The sequence below is a fragment of the Echeneis naucrates genome, chromosome 3 (genome assembly GCF_900963305.1).
Source record: "Echeneis naucrates chromosome 3, fEcheNa1.1, whole genome shotgun sequence".
In the NCBI taxonomy this organism is placed as follows: domain Eukaryota; kingdom Metazoa; phylum Chordata; class Actinopteri; order Carangiformes; family Echeneidae; genus Echeneis; species Echeneis naucrates.
Genome location: NC_042513.1, coordinates 3,957,150 through 3,976,499, shown reverse-complemented (window position 1 = coordinate 3,976,499; position 19,350 = coordinate 3,957,150). Strand labels below are relative to the sequence as shown.

General features: G+C 39.2%; 1 protein-coding gene across 2 annotated transcripts in view; it reads left to right on the top strand.

The window, feature by feature from the left end:
- Window positions 1-18,780, top strand: part of nfat5b (nuclear factor of activated T cells 5b) — a 28,514-nt gene extending 9,734 nt beyond the window's left edge. The window contains exons 1-13 of one of the 2 annotated variants that reach the window (XM_029497628.1): window positions 3,906-4,029; window positions 5,555-5,617; window positions 6,205-6,835; window positions 7,641-7,827; window positions 8,773-8,963; window positions 9,171-9,343; window positions 10,233-10,367; window positions 10,473-10,525; window positions 11,138-11,270; window positions 11,651-11,725; window positions 11,987-12,090; window positions 12,308-14,111; window positions 14,793-18,780. In XM_029497628.1, the coding sequence (XP_029353488.1) occupies window positions 6,210-6,835; window positions 7,641-7,827; window positions 8,773-8,963; window positions 9,171-9,343; window positions 10,233-10,367; window positions 10,473-10,525; window positions 11,138-11,270; window positions 11,651-11,725; window positions 11,987-12,090; window positions 12,308-14,111; window positions 14,793-15,031 (3,720 nt within the window). In that variant the 5' untranslated portion in view covers window positions 3,906-4,029; window positions 5,555-5,617; window positions 6,205-6,209 and the 3' untranslated portion in view covers window positions 15,032-18,780. Of the gene's footprint in view, window positions 1-3,903; window positions 4,030-5,554; window positions 5,618-6,204; window positions 6,836-7,640; window positions 7,828-8,772; window positions 8,964-9,170; window positions 9,344-10,232; window positions 10,368-10,472; window positions 10,526-11,137; window positions 11,271-11,650; window positions 11,726-11,986; window positions 12,091-12,307; window positions 14,112-14,792 lie in introns of those variants that run through there. The other variant, XM_029497627.1, reaches the window with a different exon arrangement.
- The last annotated feature ends 570 nt before the right edge of the window (window positions 18,781-19,350 follow it).

Sequence of the window (19,350 nt, the reverse complement as noted above, 5' to 3'; positions counted from 1 at the left end):
GTGCTCTAACAAATTACCATGCCCTAAGTATGGACTTTGACTGATTATGAATATATTGCCAGTTGAACATATATAAATGCACAAAATGAATGACAGTCTTGCATCTCTTTTGCTTGGCAAAAAATACCAATAGCCTAACATCTGTGTTGCCAGTTGTACAGATACATTCATTAAAATATTAATTAATTTAGAACTGCATTAATCACATTGATCCAAGCATTAAGTAATTTAGCTGTAACACTTAGTAAAAACTAGAATTCTAATTTATTATATTAAAGCAGAGTTGTTTTAGAGCAGACATTAATTACTGCATGTGAAGAATGAATGTATTAACTCTGCATTAATCAACCCTGGGGTGTACTCGCATGGCAAAGTTGGTATTGTCAATGCTCAGTTTTTCATTAGAGTCTAGATAATGCTGCTTTATTTTCCCGTTTTCTCCACATTATCTCAAACGAGATGCAAACACTTAAAAGACTTGTACCATGATCTGTGTTGCTATGGAGTCCCTGGCAGCCTTCATGTAGGCTTGGCTGTAAACATTTCAGGGTTGTTGTACATGGGTTGCTGCAGGTGCCAGCCCTTTCACTGTTTTTTCCTTCTATGATGGGAATAAGTTCCATATACACAAATACATTGCGCTTAATCTCTTATTCCCCACCACTGTTTCTTCTGTAGCATATCACCAATTTCAAAAAACCCACCTTGTGCTGGCGTTTTTCTGTAGCTGGAATTTTTCAACACAAGTAGATTATTCTATTGCTTCATTTCTGCTTGACAGGATTCCACATAACAATACCTCTAACCTGCTTGGCAAGTTGAAAAACAGAAAAAGGTCTGCGAACACAGTAAATGAGATGGGGGGGTGGTTAGTGTGGAGGAGGGGGACCGAAGGAGACTTAAATCAGTCACTCAGCCAAAAAACCAGTGCCACGCCCCAGGTGCCAGGGCTAGTAAGAGCAAGCAGCAGGAATGTGAGGGGAAATGAATGGAAGTGTAAGTCCTGCCATTCACATGGTGAGTGCTTTCTTTTTTCACCTTTAGCCTGCACTACTTACCAAATAAACAGATCACAAGGTACAGTGAGGGGCTAAAGAGAAAAAGTGTTTGAGTGTTGGCTCAAAAGTTGATTAGTGCAGGACATCTGACTTGAAACTTATATTTTTAACTGCATGTGGTTTGTTGAGTCAGTACAGTTAATGTCCCTGCTAACTGGGCAGACCTCTTTCTTTTCTTTTCTTTTTTTTTTTTTTTTTTATGTAGTCCTGTGTGAAAGGGACAGTGTTTTGTCATGTGTAAATAAAGAATACCACTCTGTCTGCTTATGAGAAAACAAATATGCAGCAAAATAAGATTTTTTTTTCTTCAGTTTTAAAAAACGTCAAGAGACTGTGGAAACTCTTTGAACAGGCCAGCCACTGATTCAAGACCACTGCTCTGAGAGAAAAGTACATATTTTCTGTCAGTGCGGTTGGCAATCTGTTTACTGGAAGGGCTGCTTACTCAGAACACATGTTGCTGCATGTGCAGTCAGTCAGTGAGCCCCAAGAAGACTGTAGAGTTAAAGCGTAACTGCAGGGGCAGAGAGAGTGTTTTTGTCGATGTGGTGGAGGGCGTTTGTGTGCGTATGCATGCATGTGTGCCTGTGATTTTGTTTGGAGAACTTTGCAAATAACCAGCAAAACCACACTAGAATCCTGTGTGTATGTGTGGTTCAGTGTGAGTTTGCTTAGACCAGATTTAAGCTCCCTTTCTGGGAACCAGCATTCCCTGCTCTTCTAAAGCGAGCTGTAAGGGACTGGAGGGCTTTGGGAATGAAGAGGCATGGGCTGGTTTCAGTGTGTCCCAGGTTTGTCTATTGTACCCAGCGAGTGGTAACAAAGGGAGGGTTAAGTATCTGATATACACACCAAACCCTGGGACTCAGCTGCAAGTAATTAAAGCTGGCAGTTGGCAGAGAAGAGAGTCAGGCGACTGTAATGGCTGCTCTAAGTTCATACCATAATATTTGGATGATGAATCAGGCTGCTAGTAAAAGTGTTGTCATGCTGTTGACCCAAGGCTTTCTCTCCTCACTGTGTCCTTTTGGCCCTGAGGGAGACACGGAGCAGAGAAAAAATGGGTTTGTATGGCCCTGTTGCCTGTTTGTAATGAGATCTGGTGTTCATTTAGTTTAGCTTTCACTTTGACCCAGTTTCATCATTTTTGTTTTGTTTTTTTTCCCATCCGGTTTGTTCCTCCTCAAGGTGCACACTGAGTTACCATTTTGGCTTTAAAGGAATGAACCATCTTGAGACAGGACATTTACTGGAAATGAATGTTAAGTTTGATATTGTTTACACTTTCCAAGATATTGACACAGTACGTACAGATGAAGTTTCAACATAACCTCCTTGTTTAAGGTCAGTTTGCTAAGGTAAAAATCATATTTCATCATATTTCTCTCAAATGATAAAAGTTACCTTGTTTTGTCTAACCAAAACCATCTAAAACCTTGAAACACTTTAGCTGTAGATAACATGAAATAGACAACACAGTCTCAACACAACACAATTATCAATCGGAATAGTTTCCAGTTGGGATGGCATGAGCAAATCAAGTTATATGTAGTTTTCTGACTGACAGTTGATGAATTGACTTTTGTAATGTCACTTGACACATAGGTAGACTTCTCATCTCTTTTTCAGATGGGTAAACTCTGCTTTAGCCTCTACTCGAATAACACACCCAAACATCTCACCCAACTCTCACCTGCACTGTGCATTGTGGGTAATGTAAGCTTTGATAAGGATTAAGAGTGTGTGGGATACAAAATATTCCTGGCTGTAAATTTTGATCCTTTTACCTACTTCTTTTTACTCTCTACCCTGATGCCTCTAACATCATAAATTAAGCATGCTTAATTTGATGCGTAATATCTTAAAATTATGTTAAATTATTGTTATTTTAAAAGATAAAGAAGTTATGATTCATTTTAAAGGTTCATTTATTCCCTCTCTCTAATGTAATTTTTTGAATCCCCACAGTTTGCAGAATCTATTGACACGCTAACCCTGCTTTGGGCTTTTGTATCTCACAGTCTGTGCCAGAGTTAAAAAGGCCACAGTCTTGTCTGACTTTTGTGTACATGTGGCCAATAGCTTGGGTTGCCAGTAATAAAGTGTTGGAAACCCATCTGGCATCTGAGATGAATCTGTAATTACCATGTATTGTTCCTATATAAACAGAGCTGTAACTTTTCCTGACAGTTTCATTGTCATGAGTTGCAACCCAGGTTGTGGGTATGCTCTTACAATTGTGCAAGAATTTTCATTGCACAGTAATATGTGATGCTGCAATTAACACATCAACATAAAATGGAATCATGAAAAATAAATTGTGTTTCTGAAGAAAGAATGACACAGAGCAATGCGAAAACTTGTTATTGTCACGACAAAAAACGTGGTGGTGAGGACCCAATTGCAGGAGCCAGAAAACATGTGACGAACAAAGGACTTTAATCTAAACTAAATTTACAACATAAACTGAACAAGAAAACATGGACAGAGCACGGACAAAGCGACAGAATGGACAAGGCATATCATGGACAACGGACAGGCATCAAGCTACAAGGATCCAACAAGGACTAGAATGAAAACAGGACTTAAATATACAGTGCTAGACAAGACACAGGTGATCCACATTAGGGCAGGGAAGGCAATCAACATGGGACACAACCAGGAAGTAAAGTAACGGGGAACACGAAGGAACCAGGACTACAAAATAAAACAGGAAGTTACAAGGACAGAACACTAAAACTCAAAACCTGACAGTTATCAAGACATTTTAACCATGAATCACGTTTTACTAAAACCAAATTCCTATCAGTATGTCATTATACCCTTTTCTCTGTTCTCTCAATAGAATCGGTGTATGATCTTCTTCACAGACAGCTGCAGTCGCCTTCCTCCACTCTGCAATATCCAAAAGTCATGAGTCAAAAGAGCGGTGGAGAGGCAGGGCCTCCCCATTCAGCTTCTCAAGCATCAGGTAGGATCCTGCTCCTCTTAACCTTTTTCCTCCAGCAAGACTGGTCATGTCCTATCCCAAAAAGACAACATGTGCAACCGTCTGTGCCTGTAGAGAAACAAATGCCTGCTTTCAGCAGGAAAGCCAGTCAGACAACCGACCTCCTGCTCTATGAGCCTCACATGTTAGTCCAAAAAGAAAAACCCTGTACTGAGCATGCCTGCTTTGTGTACATGCCTGTACAGTGTAAAATATATGGTTGAGAAGATGGCTGTGATCTGATGTTTTAGTGTCTTGTAGCAGCGCAGCTTTAAATATAGGTCATGTACAACAGAGTCAAACATTGTATCACTCACTTAATGTTTATAGTGTAACATTAACAATAAATGGTTTAAACCAATATAGAACCACATAATGATGCCAGAGCCTTTCACAGAGGATATTATTTTCCAGTTTCGGATGATCAACACAAAATACTTCATTGTGTTAACAGTTTTGCCTTTTTCTTTTCCTTTTATAAGAAAATTAAGCTTTCAGTGGCTCTTACTACTTCCCTTACCATTTTTTACTTTCAAGGTGAAAGTCCAGAAATTAGACACACTATAAATGACTAATATGTGCACAGTCCTGTGGCTGTTATTTGGCAATAAGGTCATTGGCCTCTCAACATTAACATATAACAGCCTGATCTTACACTTTACACTCAGTTTGCTTCATTGTGGATGAACCACTGGGTTGTGATGATTGGAAAAAAAAAATATTTTTAAAAGACATTGGAAAACATCGGAATTTGTGTTATTGAATATTAGTTTGTTAAAATGCACCCTTAAAGCACATATCTACTCCTTATCATGCCAACATATCCACTGCCATGATTAGCCATGGTGAGCTCTATTTCACTGTCTAATCCTAAAGGCCAACATTTTATTTTATGACCTCTATTACTTTAATTTGTACTGAAATAGTGCATATCTCTGAATTAATTCCTGAAATTACCACATATTTTCAAAAAACTGAGGCCAGATAATATTCCACCATAAAAGGAGCTATATAGATTAGACAGGGAACATGAGGTACAGATTGTCCAAAGGGTCTCAGAAGGAATTTTTTTGTCCCAGGTCACACCAGCAGGTTAATACAGTTCCAACACAATAGTCCACAATAGTTCGTGGTATGTTTATGTGTTTGAATACTTGGTCAAATGACAGAACTGCCATTCAATATGTATCTACCTCTTTTTTTTGTGATGGTGTGTTTTGCAAACTAATGAGTCACCAAACAATCCTGAATGTCAATAGCAGACTAACTCTTTTTTCACAATCTGCAAACGTACAGTAACCACACTTCTCTCCATTCTTCATCTAGTTCATTGTAGCTTTTGAAATTACAGTGCATGTTAGGGTCTGGAGCAACACTTTTTTGACAAACAAAATATATTGTGGGTTTTTTTTTTTTGTTTGTTTGTTTGGGTTTTATTTTTCAATCTGAATACATTTTGACTGTTCAGCTTTTATTGCTCATTCGCTGTCTCATTTTTATATTCCAGGAAATTCCCTCTGAAGCAGGGAGTGTCTGCATATAAAATGGTCTGCAGTCCTCTGCTTCATAGGTCAGAAGCTTGTTTATTTTGTCTCTGTGGCTACGCTTAGTCCAAACCAAATGAACTTTTTTACCAAAAAAAAAAAACAAAAAACAAAAAACAAAAACAAAGAAACTGAGAAATTGAAAATAAAAGCTCCAATAATTAGCATGCATCTTATTGTGCATATGAATATTTTGAATTTCTCTCTCCACTTTATTATTTAACCAAAATTTTCATTCAGTTTAAAAGGAACAAATGCTAATAATGATAAGTTCAACCAATTATAAATTTTTTTGTTGTTGTTGTTCTTTTGTTCACAAGCTTTGTGCAAGCAATTTTTTTAAGTAAGGGGGACTGCTCACCTCTCATCTCTTCTTTTGCCCCGTTTTAGTCAAACCAACTTTGTTGTTCATATAATATACATTTACAAATCCTTACACCTCACACGTACACATATATGATCCAATAAAGGGGGTAACTTAAATTGGATACATCCAAAGTGTGGAATGAAAACAAAGATCAACAAACATGAAGAGATTTTGCTGCTTAAATGGGACTGCTAGCCAACACAGGTTTAGATGCATTTATTCACTGTTTAATTATTTGTACTGTAGATGCCATGTCCTCCTCTATGACCACGGAAGGCCCCTGCAGTGCTTTTTCCACCTCTTCCAGCTGCGCCATGCATTCCAGTGCTACAGCCAGTGATCAGAACCCAGTTCAGAGCAACAATGTTGACCCAGAGGACACCAGGAGTAGCAGAGCGGTACCAGAGATTGTCGGAGTGGAAGGTGGCAATGGTAAAGGCAGCAGTGGTGGTAACTGCCGGGGGAGTAGTGAGCTGACTGCAGGAAGAGGTGCAACATCCCAGGAGGCCCACCCACATCACCAGATGACCCCATCTAAGCGTCGCACTGTACTGAACATCTCCCCACCTCCACAAGACTTGTTAGATGATAGTCGTATGTCCTGCCAGGAGGAACCATCTCTGGACTCAGAGCAGAGTAACAGCATCTGGATGGATGACTCTCTCTCCAATTTTAGCATCATGAGCACTGTTTCTTATAATGACAACACAGAGGTGCCACGAAAGTCCCGCAAGCGTACTCCCCGCCAGAGGCCTGGTCCTAAGTCTGTGCGTGCAGAGGAAGCGAGCATGGATGTGTTTGATGCAGACAGTGCCAAAGGCCCGCACTTTGTCCTGTCACAGCTAGGCCCCGACAATAAGACGGGACCAAAAGGAAGGTTTGTGTGACCTGTATATGCATATGGTTAAATATAGTTGACCTGTTGGTTTCTAGTCATTTAGTTTTTCCTGTAATTTGTCACCTCTGAACAAAGAAAGCAAAAACTCCATTAATCGTTGAATGATTAAGCTTTTAAGTATGCACAGCATATTTTTTCTGACCATTGTCTGAAAGGTCCCTCTGGATAAACTCATACAGCACTCCTGATGTCAGAAGAGGTATTATTAGGAAATAACACCTTGAAACACAAAAACAAATGGAAATCTTTACCAAACTACCCTGGCTCTAAATTTCCCACCACACTTGGAATGAAGAAGAGCGGTTAGATCAGAGGAGAGGGAGGGGCAGGATCCTGAAGTATAAACAATGGTCAGCCACAGTGAATCACAGAGCCCCTCTCAAAGACCAGGATAAGCAGAGCAGATTAAATAAACAGATAACCTCTGAATGCTTTAAGAGCTGCAGATAGAATATGCTTGGTTGATGGGGTCCTCTTAACTCTGCATTGCTCAATGTTCCATGGCAACTTCAGAGCTTTTTCGCTGTTGCGGCATGAGAGCAGTGTTACTGCAGCAGGCCCTTGAACAATTTTCAGCAGGATATATAGACAGATATTTTATATTGACTGGGGTCATGCTCTGTCTTTCCTTTTAACTTTAAAAGTTGGCTTCAGAACCTTATATTAGTGCTGACAGTTGTATGAATTATGATTTTTGGTTGGAAAAGTGAAGATAATGTTTTGATATGTCAGGCAAGTCAAATTTTGAATCAACTGATGTCTCTGTCAAACATCTTTGTTGCAGCTCTGATGAGCCTCAGACTGTTAACCAAAAAGGAGGAACTCTTTCAATACAGTACCCACAGAAGGCTGAGGGGAAGGAGCTGAAGATCCTCGTACAACCTGAGACACAGCACCGAGCACGATATCTAACTGAGGGCAGCAGAGGGTCAGTGAAGGACCGCACTCAGCAGGGCTTCCCTACTGTAAAGGTGACTGTTCAACTGTTGATACAGCCTCTTTAATAAATTATGTAGGAAGTGTTTTAGCTTTTCTGGTGGATGTTCTTTATTTAAGGTTCAGTTACATGAAGTCAGTGATTTGGTTACTCCCCGAGTCCTTTAACTGTTTGTGTGTGGGATTTAGTATACATTTATGGGGAAAGAAGGAAAATCATTATCTGTCAAAAAGAGGAAAGAGTCCTCTCTGCTGAGACTTATAGCCTCTCAGTTGAGTCAAGTAACACTGATTATCTGCCAGTACAAACTTTTTTTGTTCTATATTTACTCTGCATTATAACTTGGTATTTGTATTTTGTATTGTTTTGTGTTGAGTAGTGCCTCCTCTAACTGCTGTGACCCAAAGGTTTGGATTGGATTTGGGGCAGTAACCTATAAAGCAGAGCCTCCGCAGCAGACAGGAGTCAGAACAAATAGGGTTATGTTTTAATGCTAATGTGCTTTAATTTTTCCACTTAGTGATCTGGAAATGAATCTGACCACAAAGCAGCGTGTGCTCTGCTGCATCAGACATTGGCTTGTTTGTACTGCCAGGCTGTCAAGGCTGAGAAGAGCAGTTGATTCCTGTTGCGGAAACATGCACATACGTTAGCAACGGGAGGTTACAGCAAACACAAGTAGGCTAAGGGGGGCTGACTTGTTGATACACAAACCAACACTACTAGATAATGGTTGTAAACAGGTAGGACTCATGAGATTTGCTCACCTGTTGAGAAGACATCACAGTGACCTCTGGGAACACATTGAGGGCATCTGCTGGACAAGTGGGGAAATACAGTTTTTTTCACATCTGCTAAAAGAGAGAAATGTCTAGAGAAACAAGTTCAGGTGCAGTTGTAATACTCTAGGATGTTCATTGAGCCTCTCATTTAGCTAATTTCTTTTAATTTCTTGTCCTTTTTTTTTTCACATTTATAGCTGGAGGGGGTGAATGAACCAGTCGTTTTGCAAGTATTTGTGGGCAACGACACTGGGCGGGTGAGGCCTCATGGATTTTATCAGGCTTGCAGGGTGACAGGCCGCAATACCACAGCATGCAAGGAGGTGGACATCAATGGTACAACTGTCATTGAGGTGTCCCTTGATCCAAGCACCAACATGACTCTAGCGTATGTACTTTTCTTGAGCTTTAAATTGGGTAGTTAGTGTGATAATTTGATATGTTAAACCCCAGTGACTGTATATATATTTTATTGCTCCTGATGGGAACAGTACTTTCATAATGGCACATAAGATGTATTGCTTATTATGTCTTGTCAAGAACTGCATTTTTTCCCGAAAATGTTGTTTACAATTAACATCATCTCTCTGTGCAGAGTCGACTGTGTTGGGATTTTGAAGCTCCGTTATACTGATGTTGAAGCTCGTATTGGTGTTGCTGGATCCAAGAAGAAGAGCACACGTGCCCGGCTGGTGTTTCGTGTCAACATCCCTCGTTCAGATGGATCAGTGCTCACACTACAAACTCTCTCATCTCCAATCCTGTGCAGTATGTCTTTGTCTTTGAGTTTTTCTTTGTGAAATGGTCATTATATTAATTTATGTAATGGTCGAACTCTAGAAATTAGCTTTAGATTGTAGATATTTATCAAAAAAAACAAAACAGATCTGAGGAATGTTGGATTGACTGTATAATTTCACTTCATGAAACCAATTTCACTAAAAATTAGGGTTCATTTGTCAACAAACAGAGGAGGCATTGTTTGTAAAGTTCAGTTTAGCCTGAGGTCAGTACAATGGTGTCTTTTGATGTCATTATTTGGAGACCACAAGTAAAGATTCCTTCAAACTCAAGTCTTATTTAATAAAGTGAAGAGTATGAGGGTGTGTTTGGATCAGTAAACAGGAAAGACGTTGTGGGACATAAAAGTAGATTTGTGAGAGACAGGGGAGAAAGAAAAGGAAAGGACGAAACAATAGGGGTGTGTGGACCTTCATTGTTTATGCAGAGCCAACATGCAATCCAAGGAAATATCTTTCTGCAAAACTGAAAAAATAGTAATCCCCTTGGCATGTGTGTGAGAGAGGCTCACAAAATGTGGTAGCGGAAAAAGGGGGTGGTTTTTAGTCTCTTCAAGCATTTTGATAGCCTGTGAAAAATAGATTTCCTTTTTATCTAAGCTGATACCATCCAGACTCATTTTGCTTGTTTCCTAAGTTCCAATAATTTGGTCTGAAAAGAATTTCTCCAATGTTATATCCAAAAGGGAATGATGAAATTATTTTGCTTCCTTAAACAGTAAATATAATCACTAATAGCTAACTAGACCTAAGTGTCTTTGTTGTCCCTTTGTTTTTATGTCAATTTTTGTACAGACTAATTATGGTGGAAAAGTCAAAAAAATAATAATTGATGTTTTTATCTGCTCGGTATACAGCACAGCCTGCAGGAGTCCCTGAAATCCTGAAGAAATCACTACATAGTTGTTCAGTGAGGGGCGGGGAGGAAGTCTTCATCATAGGCAAAAACTTTCTTAAAGACACAAAAGTCATATTTCATGAGAATGTTTCTGGTAAGAAATTAGTTTTTCTTTAAATATGTTTTTTTCCATTTTAATTTAATCAATTTTAAATGTGGTGTTTTTTTCCTCCATTGAAGCTCTGTATCTTCTTTCTAGATGAGAAATCCTGGAAGGCAGAGGCTGAAATTGACATGGAGCTGTTTCACCAGGTAAAATGTAATGCATTATTTTGCACTAGATGAGTAATGACGAGAATTAATGAAATGATGAAGCAGCCACAAAATTTTTTTTGAATGGGGCTTGAAATCATGTAATCATCTTAGATGGTTAAAGGGGTTAAGTAGTCTCATTGTTCTCTGTCTTAATTACACTTACTCTCTGATTGTGTGTTGACTGTGTCACAACTGTGTTGTTCAGACCTTTGCCCTTGTAATCAAAATGGTCAGAGAGGAATAGGCAAATAAACAGAGCTGCAGTTAATAGAAAAGCATCTTGCCCTTGTGTTGCGCGTACGTGGATCTTCCGTGCATCGTCAAGGCCAAACGAATTGTGCTGAATTAATTTTCCGACCAAAAACTCACATTATGTTGCTTATGAAAACCTGTGCTGTTCAAGCAGCATTCCAGTGTCCTGAATTTGTCATTAGACAAACAGGGATGACTTGCTCATCACAATATTCCTCTCCAGCGAGTTCTTATTACACATATATTTCATCAAATATTTACATGTTTTATGTTATCGTTCCTGAGAGACTTACTGCTTTCTTACTGTTATATTTGCTCTTTTTTGTTGACTGCATATTTAATATGATTGTCCCACAGAATCACTTGATAGTGAAAGTTCCTCCATACCAGAATCAGGCCATCACTTCTTCAGTGTGTGTGGGAATCTATGTGGTGACGAATGCTGGGCGATCCCATGACATCCAGCCGTTTACTTACAGCCCAGATCCAGGTGAATTTGAGTAACTGTCTCTCACACTTTTTGACTGAATGATTAATTTACACATTTTCTCTTTTAATTTACTTTCCATATTACAGAAAACTATTACGACTGCGTCAGAGCTTTGATAATTCTAAAATGTATTTTCATAGTTAACATCTTGCAATTCAGAGGAATCAGGGAAAGGATTAACTTTTTATTATACTGCAAATTTTAAAGGAATCCAGGGTCATTCATTCCTTAGCTAAACAATGACTTATTCCATCTGTTCTTTACACCACATTTATCATCTTCTTAAATGGTGTAGCTGTCACATATATATTAGGATATTCCTGAATACTGACTTTCCTGTATCGCTGACTTGACGGAATTTGTTGTTGCTTGTTTTGCAGCAAAACAAGATGTGCCAGTGAAAAAAGAGATGTCTTCTCCAGTCAAGACATGTAGTTTTGAAGAACAAATTAAAGGTTACTATAATTTTTCATTCCTAAATTTCCCTTGGGATCAATGAAGTTTTTATTTATCTAGCTATCTATTTCTTAGCTACTGTACACAGCCATGATGATGATTTACTGTCGTTGTCTGTATTTAATAAATGGCATATTTATGCAAACAGAGTCCCTTTTAAAACTTTGTTTTCACTTTTTTTTTACTTTATACCTCTCATTTGCTAAAAACAGATTTGTTAAGAAAAAGACATGATTTGGCCTGTGCTCTTTCTCCTACAGTTCTAGATGGTGCCTTGATGCCCTCATTGTTGCCTCTTGTGAAGAGAGAAGATATCACTCCAATGGAGGTGACCAGCAACCACCAGTCTTCTGGAGTATTTAAGGTAATGTGTTAATCTAAGGATTCCATTTAGACCACATTAATAGTGTTTAAATAATGAAAGAAAGTTGACTGCGTGTGAAGTTATTTTATATTTTAAATTTCATTCAGAGCAAATACACCTTATGCTCATTGCTCTTAAGTGGCTCACAATTTAAAACTGCTTCTAAAGTGGTATGTTCTCTAGTACAAAATAAAGCACCTTTATTTTGTGTCTTCAGACTGGTGACCTCTGTCCAGCCCAGCAGAACCCAGACATGACTGTAGGACATCTAAATAAAAACAGACGGTTCCCCAAAAATCTGCCTCAGCCTGCAGGTGACCCTGACAAAAGCAATGCTCCTGTTTTTACCAACAGTGAGCCCTTAAGCACAATCCAGAAGCAGGACATTGCTCCCACCAGTTCATTCCCTGTGCGTGCAGACTCCCTTCTCCAGCAAGGCTCACAGCAGTTCCTCCTGGAGCCCAGAGAGGGGCTCAGGCAAGAGAGGCCAGGCAGTGGCTCTGGAAGTGTTGGGAGGTTGTGTGGGGAACCTGCACCTCAACAGCAGCAGCTGCCGATATTCCCCCAAGATGAAGTGGCTCAGCTGGAGGAGGCAGTGAGACAACTAAAAGCCAAAGGGTTCTGTAGCCTACCACTTCAGTCTGACAGCTCCATGGCCAAACAGCAGCAGCAACACATCCAGCACCAGCAACAGATCCAAAAACAGCAAATTCAGCAGCAACAACAGCTTCAACAGCAGCAGCAGGTGTTGGAGAATTTACAGCAACAGATTTTTCAATCACAGATTCAGATGCAGTGTGGCATGTTTCAGGAGGCCTCCCAGGGCAAGAACACTGAACAGCAAGGCCCATCACGAGTGGTGCCAAACCAAGGCTCCCTCTTCCAGCAGGCCCAACAGCAGCAACAGCAACAGCAGCAACAACAGCAAGAAGCAGTTCTCTTTCAGCAGGCAAATGACCTACTTTCTATTCAGACCAATTTCTTTCAGCAGACACCTTCTCACCCTTCACCACCCATTTTCCACAATTCCAGCTCTTTGGGTGAAACACAAGATCCACAGGGGGCTCTTTTTCAGAAAGCGTCTCAGGAGCATGTCCAGGCCTCTCTCTTCCAAAATACTATGACAGTATTGCAGTCTCCAGAGCAACAACCCTCAACCCCTGGACTTTTCCTCCCCCAGACCTCCCTGCCCACTCAGCTGACAAACAACAACTCCCCACAACAGCAGCAGCAGCAACAACAGCAGCAGCAGCAGCAACAGCAGCAGCTAGCCTTCCTAAGTGCTCTGCAATCCCCTACTCCTGAACCACAATCAGTATTTCAGGCTCAGACACAGCTGTCCCCAATTCAACAAAGAGGTCCATTGGAGCAGCAGCAGCCCACACAATCTCAGCATCACACACAGCCAACCCAGCAGGCCTCCCTGTTTCAGAATATTTCCCCACATCCCTCCGCTAACACACTATCTCCAGGCCAGCAGCAGCAGCAGCACCAGCAGGCTGGCTTGTTGTTTTGCAGCAACACCCTCTCTACACCAGACCAGGCCTCCAGCCTCCTGTTCAGCAGCCAGGCCCAGATGCCTCCTTTGACCAGCAGCAGCCTGGTTCCACAAGAGCCCCAAAACCCTTCTCTGCTCTTCTCGCAAGCCAGGGTGGTGACAGTGAACCAGCAGGATCGCTCTGAGCCCATGGCATTAGGGAACCCCACGGATCCAAGACAGCAAGTTATGTTTCAGGAGCAGCAGCCTATGCAGCTAGGTAGCAGCTCAGACAACCGGCAGGACCAATCAGTGAGCCTGTTTGTGCCTCAGTCCACCATGGCCTCTCTCCAGGGGGGTTTGACACAGGATCTAACACAGTCAGCCATATTTGCCTCACAGAATGGTGTGGCAAACCTACAGACAACCACATCATCCCCTGTTCACCAACCAGGAACTCTCTTCCAAACTGCTGTGAGTGGGAGCATCAGTCAACCCAGCCAGCCTCATCAGCCAGGCCTGTTCCTTTTTGGGATTGAAAATGGTAAGAGATTGTCTACAAGCTCAGAAACATTATAAACCCTTTTGTATGTTTGAGTGAAAGCCTCACACCAACCAATCAGCACCAATCAGCACTCCAAAAAAATACTCTCAAAAAGCTAGATTAGTTAATTAATATATTATATGTTACATGCCAGGCTTCCAAAAGCAGACAGGCAGAGTATGTGACTAACTGGTGAACGTAGCAGAAAATGTAAATATCCAAAAAGCTAAACCTTTCAGCAGAGACTAAAATATAAAATAGAAGTCAGGAAAGTGAAAGTCGTAAATTCCTCTTTCAATCCGAATCGTTGCACTGATTCACAAATTCCACAGATTCTACATTTGATTTACTTGGTAGAATTTGATTTAACAGTATAATTTTTGGTAGTAATTTGCTATTCAGTAAATATGGCTGGTCTTAATTCACCAACCCTCTTTATTATTAAATAGAATAGGATAGAATTTAAAAATATACCTTTCAACTTTTTAAAGGCTTGTTCGGTTGTCTAGCATTAGTTATTATCAATTATTGCCCTTCAGGTATTGTAAAAGGTTCTCAATCAAAGCTAATTACATATAAAATCCTGAAAGCTGTGAGCCACATCAAACTCACCAAGTGAAACTAAAACTATCACCTTCATATTTCATAACTTATTTTGACATTTTTGTTCCCTCACCACAGGTTGTGGCCAGTTGATGAACACAGCTGGAAACACACTGTCAGATCAGATAATAGCCATCAGGCAGTCTGGTCAGAACCAAAGAGAGAGCGGAGCCCACATCCAGTCTCTGCTCAACCAGCCCCTGTCTCAGTCTGGGACTGTGCAGACCAGTTTATCTGCCTCGCAGAACATGGAGAAGATTGATGACCTGCTGGTCAGTCTGCAGGAGTCCAGCACCAATTTAACTCGTTCATACTAACCACCATACATGTTCATGGATTTTTATTTTGTTTTTTACTGACGATGTTTAAAATAATTGTAAATAATCCCAATGGTGTCTATTGAAAATTACACGCAGGTAGGCATTTGTGAATTAGTGCATCAGAAAAAGTGAGCATCATGTGCTCAGTTCGCTCTCAGCAATGAGGACATATGAGGAAAGAACTGTGAGGCTGAGCTTAACATTTATGGTGGCCTCTCTGAGCCAGTTTCTTCCCAAAAAAGATAGTTTAGCTCAGCTTTCCCTCTGGAAAGATGAAAACTTGCCTAAATTCATTTAAGTTTTGTTGATAACAAGTAAGTAGGTTGTAAGTAGGTTTTTAGTGTTCCATACCATCATCCTCCAAAGAGTTCAGTGGTTTTCCACTATATAGGGCTCCCTTTAATATTTCTTTTTTATTTTTTTTTTTCATCAGGGTGGTGTAAGCAGTATGAAACGAAAGCTTGGAAAGAATGGCTGAATAAGTGAAAGATATGGAAGGTTACCGTTGTTGATAGTTGAATGAAAATGTTTTCCCAACAGCGCAGAAAGTGTAGTGAAAGAAGGTAAGGAATAGAGAGGAAGCAGGGTATGGGCAAATAGAAGACGCTAGACTACAGAGAGGAATAGAAGGCTCACAGTAATCTGGTGTGTAGTCACAAACAGGTGTCTTAAATACATGTAGGTGGCCCTTATTTCAATGTTGTAGCAGCAAATTTTTTGCCTGATATGAATAAATTCGCAATCACTGTCTCTCATAGCCCATAGAGTGACTTAGGCTTTAATCAACAAGATGGACATCTACCAAAAAAATCTGGCAAAGTCCAACCTTATCAGGCCTGTTTGGTACAATAATACTGATAAAAGAACATTTGTAGAGCAGCTGTCAGTGTGACAGCGCAGTGAAGATGGTCATCTTCAGCTGTGAATCATATCTTTCTATATTAGATACTTTGCCATCTCCATGATGCAAACATGTCTTTGGGCTAACATTTAGTCTGTATTCATCAAATCAAACTGTGATGGTTTGCTACTTTTTTTTTTTTTTTTTTTTGAGGTTCTCCTGTTAATACATTACAAAGAGAAAGTGTGGCGGTAGGAATATAACAAATGCTGGCTGAGATGTCTGTTCAGCACTTTATGGTGCTTTGTTACTAATTAACTAATCGAGGGTAAGGTACAGGCCCACAGGAGTCTGCCTTTATTATGTCAGCCACCTCTTCCTCATTGTTTACAGTGAAAAAGACACATTTTTGAACATGCACTTGGATCAGAAGTGATTGTTATTACTGTCCTGTATTTGCAATGTCTATACAGTCAAACAGGCGCACAAAAATAGCTCACCTATCATTTTCTATTAAGGCAATATCAGTGAACGAACTATAACCGTACATATCATTGCCAGCCAATAACTGCTATTATTTATTTTTAAAAAATTTGTGCATTATTTATCCCTGAAAACCAGCTTGACAATTTGAACAATTAGGAAGAATGTAGATAAGATAGTTCTTTTCAAAGAGAATCTCGATAAATATAGTAGTGAAAGTAGCATGAAACAGAGTATATTAATATAATAAGGGGTAGATGTGTTTTGAATGTCATGTCGATGGCATCTTCTGCGTCAGGTACGCGTGAACTGGAGTAGTATTCTTAAACCAGCTAGGAAAGAGCCTTTATACCAATTTTATCAGAGTAATGGATAAAGTAAATGTTAAGGTGAAGCATTTATTTGTTTGCTACAACTGCACAGCACCTATTCTACCTGGGTTAAGGAATTTTACATGCTGGAAGAAAGCCCACCTTACACATGTTCTCGTAAATTCAATCTGTACACGTCTACAGATGTTCTCTTCTGTATTTGGCCCATGGCCTCAGGACCAAAGTTTGTATTGAATCTGGCTTCACATAAAACATGATGACAGGCCAGTTTTATGGCTTGCATGCTTTTCTTTTTAATATTTTTAAAATTTTGCATCATCGAAAAGCACAGACAATTTAATTTCCTCCGAAATACACAGATGTCATTGCACAGTGTCTTGCTGTCACACTTTTTCTTTCAGTTTGTTTATTGTGTTATTTTTGGAAAATCACAAAAACAAACAAACAAACAAAAAAAAAAAAGACAAAAATGTTGTGTCTTCTTTAGTTTTACTGGAACTGTATGCATGAACAAGGGGCTGGTCTCTGAAGATAACAGAATTAGCTCTGTTTAATGCCCTGTTGTCTGATTTCTCTGTACAGTTTGTTAGAAATACATTTACATACAAACACAGTTACATTTTATACACTTTAAATCATAAACAGCTGTTGGTTTTAGCTGTTGAGATAATATAAACTTGACTAATGTGATTTGTGTAACTGCAGTGTGTTAGTCTGCCCAGTTTGAGTGGTATTTAAAGGGACCCTACTCCTGAAGGAATGTGACTTTGGAGCAAAGAGCTATCTGTGATTGGATTTCTTCATCTTGTGAAATAGAAGAGCTAAGGTTTCCAGTGTTTCATATTTATGATTTTATTTGTTTTAGGTTTTTATTGGTGTCGTACCTGTGCCTCTTTTTGGAGAAGCATATCTAATTTATTTGTGTGTCGCTTAATAGCCTAATTGTCTCCCTTAATCATAGTTGTGTTCAGATCTTTTTCAACTGTACTGACAACAACATGACTCTGAATAATATATACACCTCAATGTACATATCACGTTTGTTTAAGATTTGTTAATTGAACCGCTGGCCCTGTCATTGTTTTTGACCACAACAGGGATAAAATGCACCAAACTCCAATGGTTTTTACTGTCAAAATAAAAATCCTTTGAAATAGGACCAACAAATTTCAGTATTTTTTACTATGAACATAGTACTGAATGTAATTAAAGAACATAGCTCGCTTAGATCTAGAATGCTCTTTATACGCATATTGAGGATGTAGTTACTTTTTTAAATTACAGTTTCCTCATTTGTGTATTTTGTAGTGTAACTGGAGATCAGAAATTTGCGATTGTTACTCTTTCTACAGTCATTATAAACTGCATCGAAAAGATGCAGTTTATAATCTTTTTGTTTTTTGATTGTTGAAAGTTTTCATAGTTTTTTTTTTTCCAAGATGCTCAAGAAGCTTCTCTGTTTCATGCAATAGAACAAGGTGGGACTTTCTTTTAACATTACTAGATAATTTAATATCAATAAACAAGGTTTGCTCTTCTAGGTGATTTAACAGTTCCTTTCCTAAAATGTGGCGTTAGATACTATACATGTGCCTTGAGGAGATTATATAGTTTTGACCAGATTGATGTTTTACCCTTGCTGTTTGTCTAACAAGCTGCAGACCCCACCCATGATGATTAGTTCTCATTAAATAGAGGGGTTAAGCCATATGACCTTAAGTGTGCTGTAAGTGCTTGATGACAGTGACCAGGTAAATGTGGTTGTGGTTGATAAATGTGTGTGCAATTTCTGTCCGCATCTAATTTGTTTGTACTGAAGTATCCATTGCATTTATGTCATACAATGTAGATGCAAACAAATTTTCTCTGAAACTGCTATGCAGCTAATATACTGTAAATGTAGATCCGTTAATCTTTGAATATATATATTTCTATATAGCGTCTCCTGTTTTTCAACATTAAGGAGATACCAAAATAGATGTTCTATTATTTATGTTGCTTGCGGAAAAATTTTCTGTTGCTTTGAGTGCTGCCTGGAACATCTTAAAAAAAAAAAAAAAAAAAAAAAAAAAACTTTCACTCACTTAAAATGTAAATTTCTTTCCTCAACAACCTCTCAGACATAGATTTTTCTGTGATACAAAGGTCACTAATTGTTTGTCAGCCTTCTTTCTTCCATTCTTGCTGGGTTTGTGCTATGTCTAGGCTCACTGTTTACTGGTGCAGGGGCTCTTAATCTTTCTGATTTCTCTCAGGGCCTCTAATTCACCAAATGTCCTGTGATTCTCACATATCCCGTTATTCAGATCAGCAAGTGTAAAATCATGCCAGATTAGTTTCCTTTGTCATTTGTTTTTAATTAGTTTTCAAAACACCAGCAATCAGTGCATCTATACCTAATTTAGTCTGAGTGAATATTTTCCAGTTCCAAAAACAACGTTACTAATGTAGACTTTTGTAACATCTTAAATGTCTGCTCACTCTGAATTCCAGAGAACCATTTACTATTGAACAGCTTTTGTCTAGCCCTGGAAATAGAAAGGGGGGAACTTTGCCTCTTTGTTTCTAACAATGTGAACAATTGTCAGATAATCATACTTAGGAGAAAAAGAACTTTCTATGTATCTGGCTTTTGTTGGGACACTTTTATTCTCTTGCAA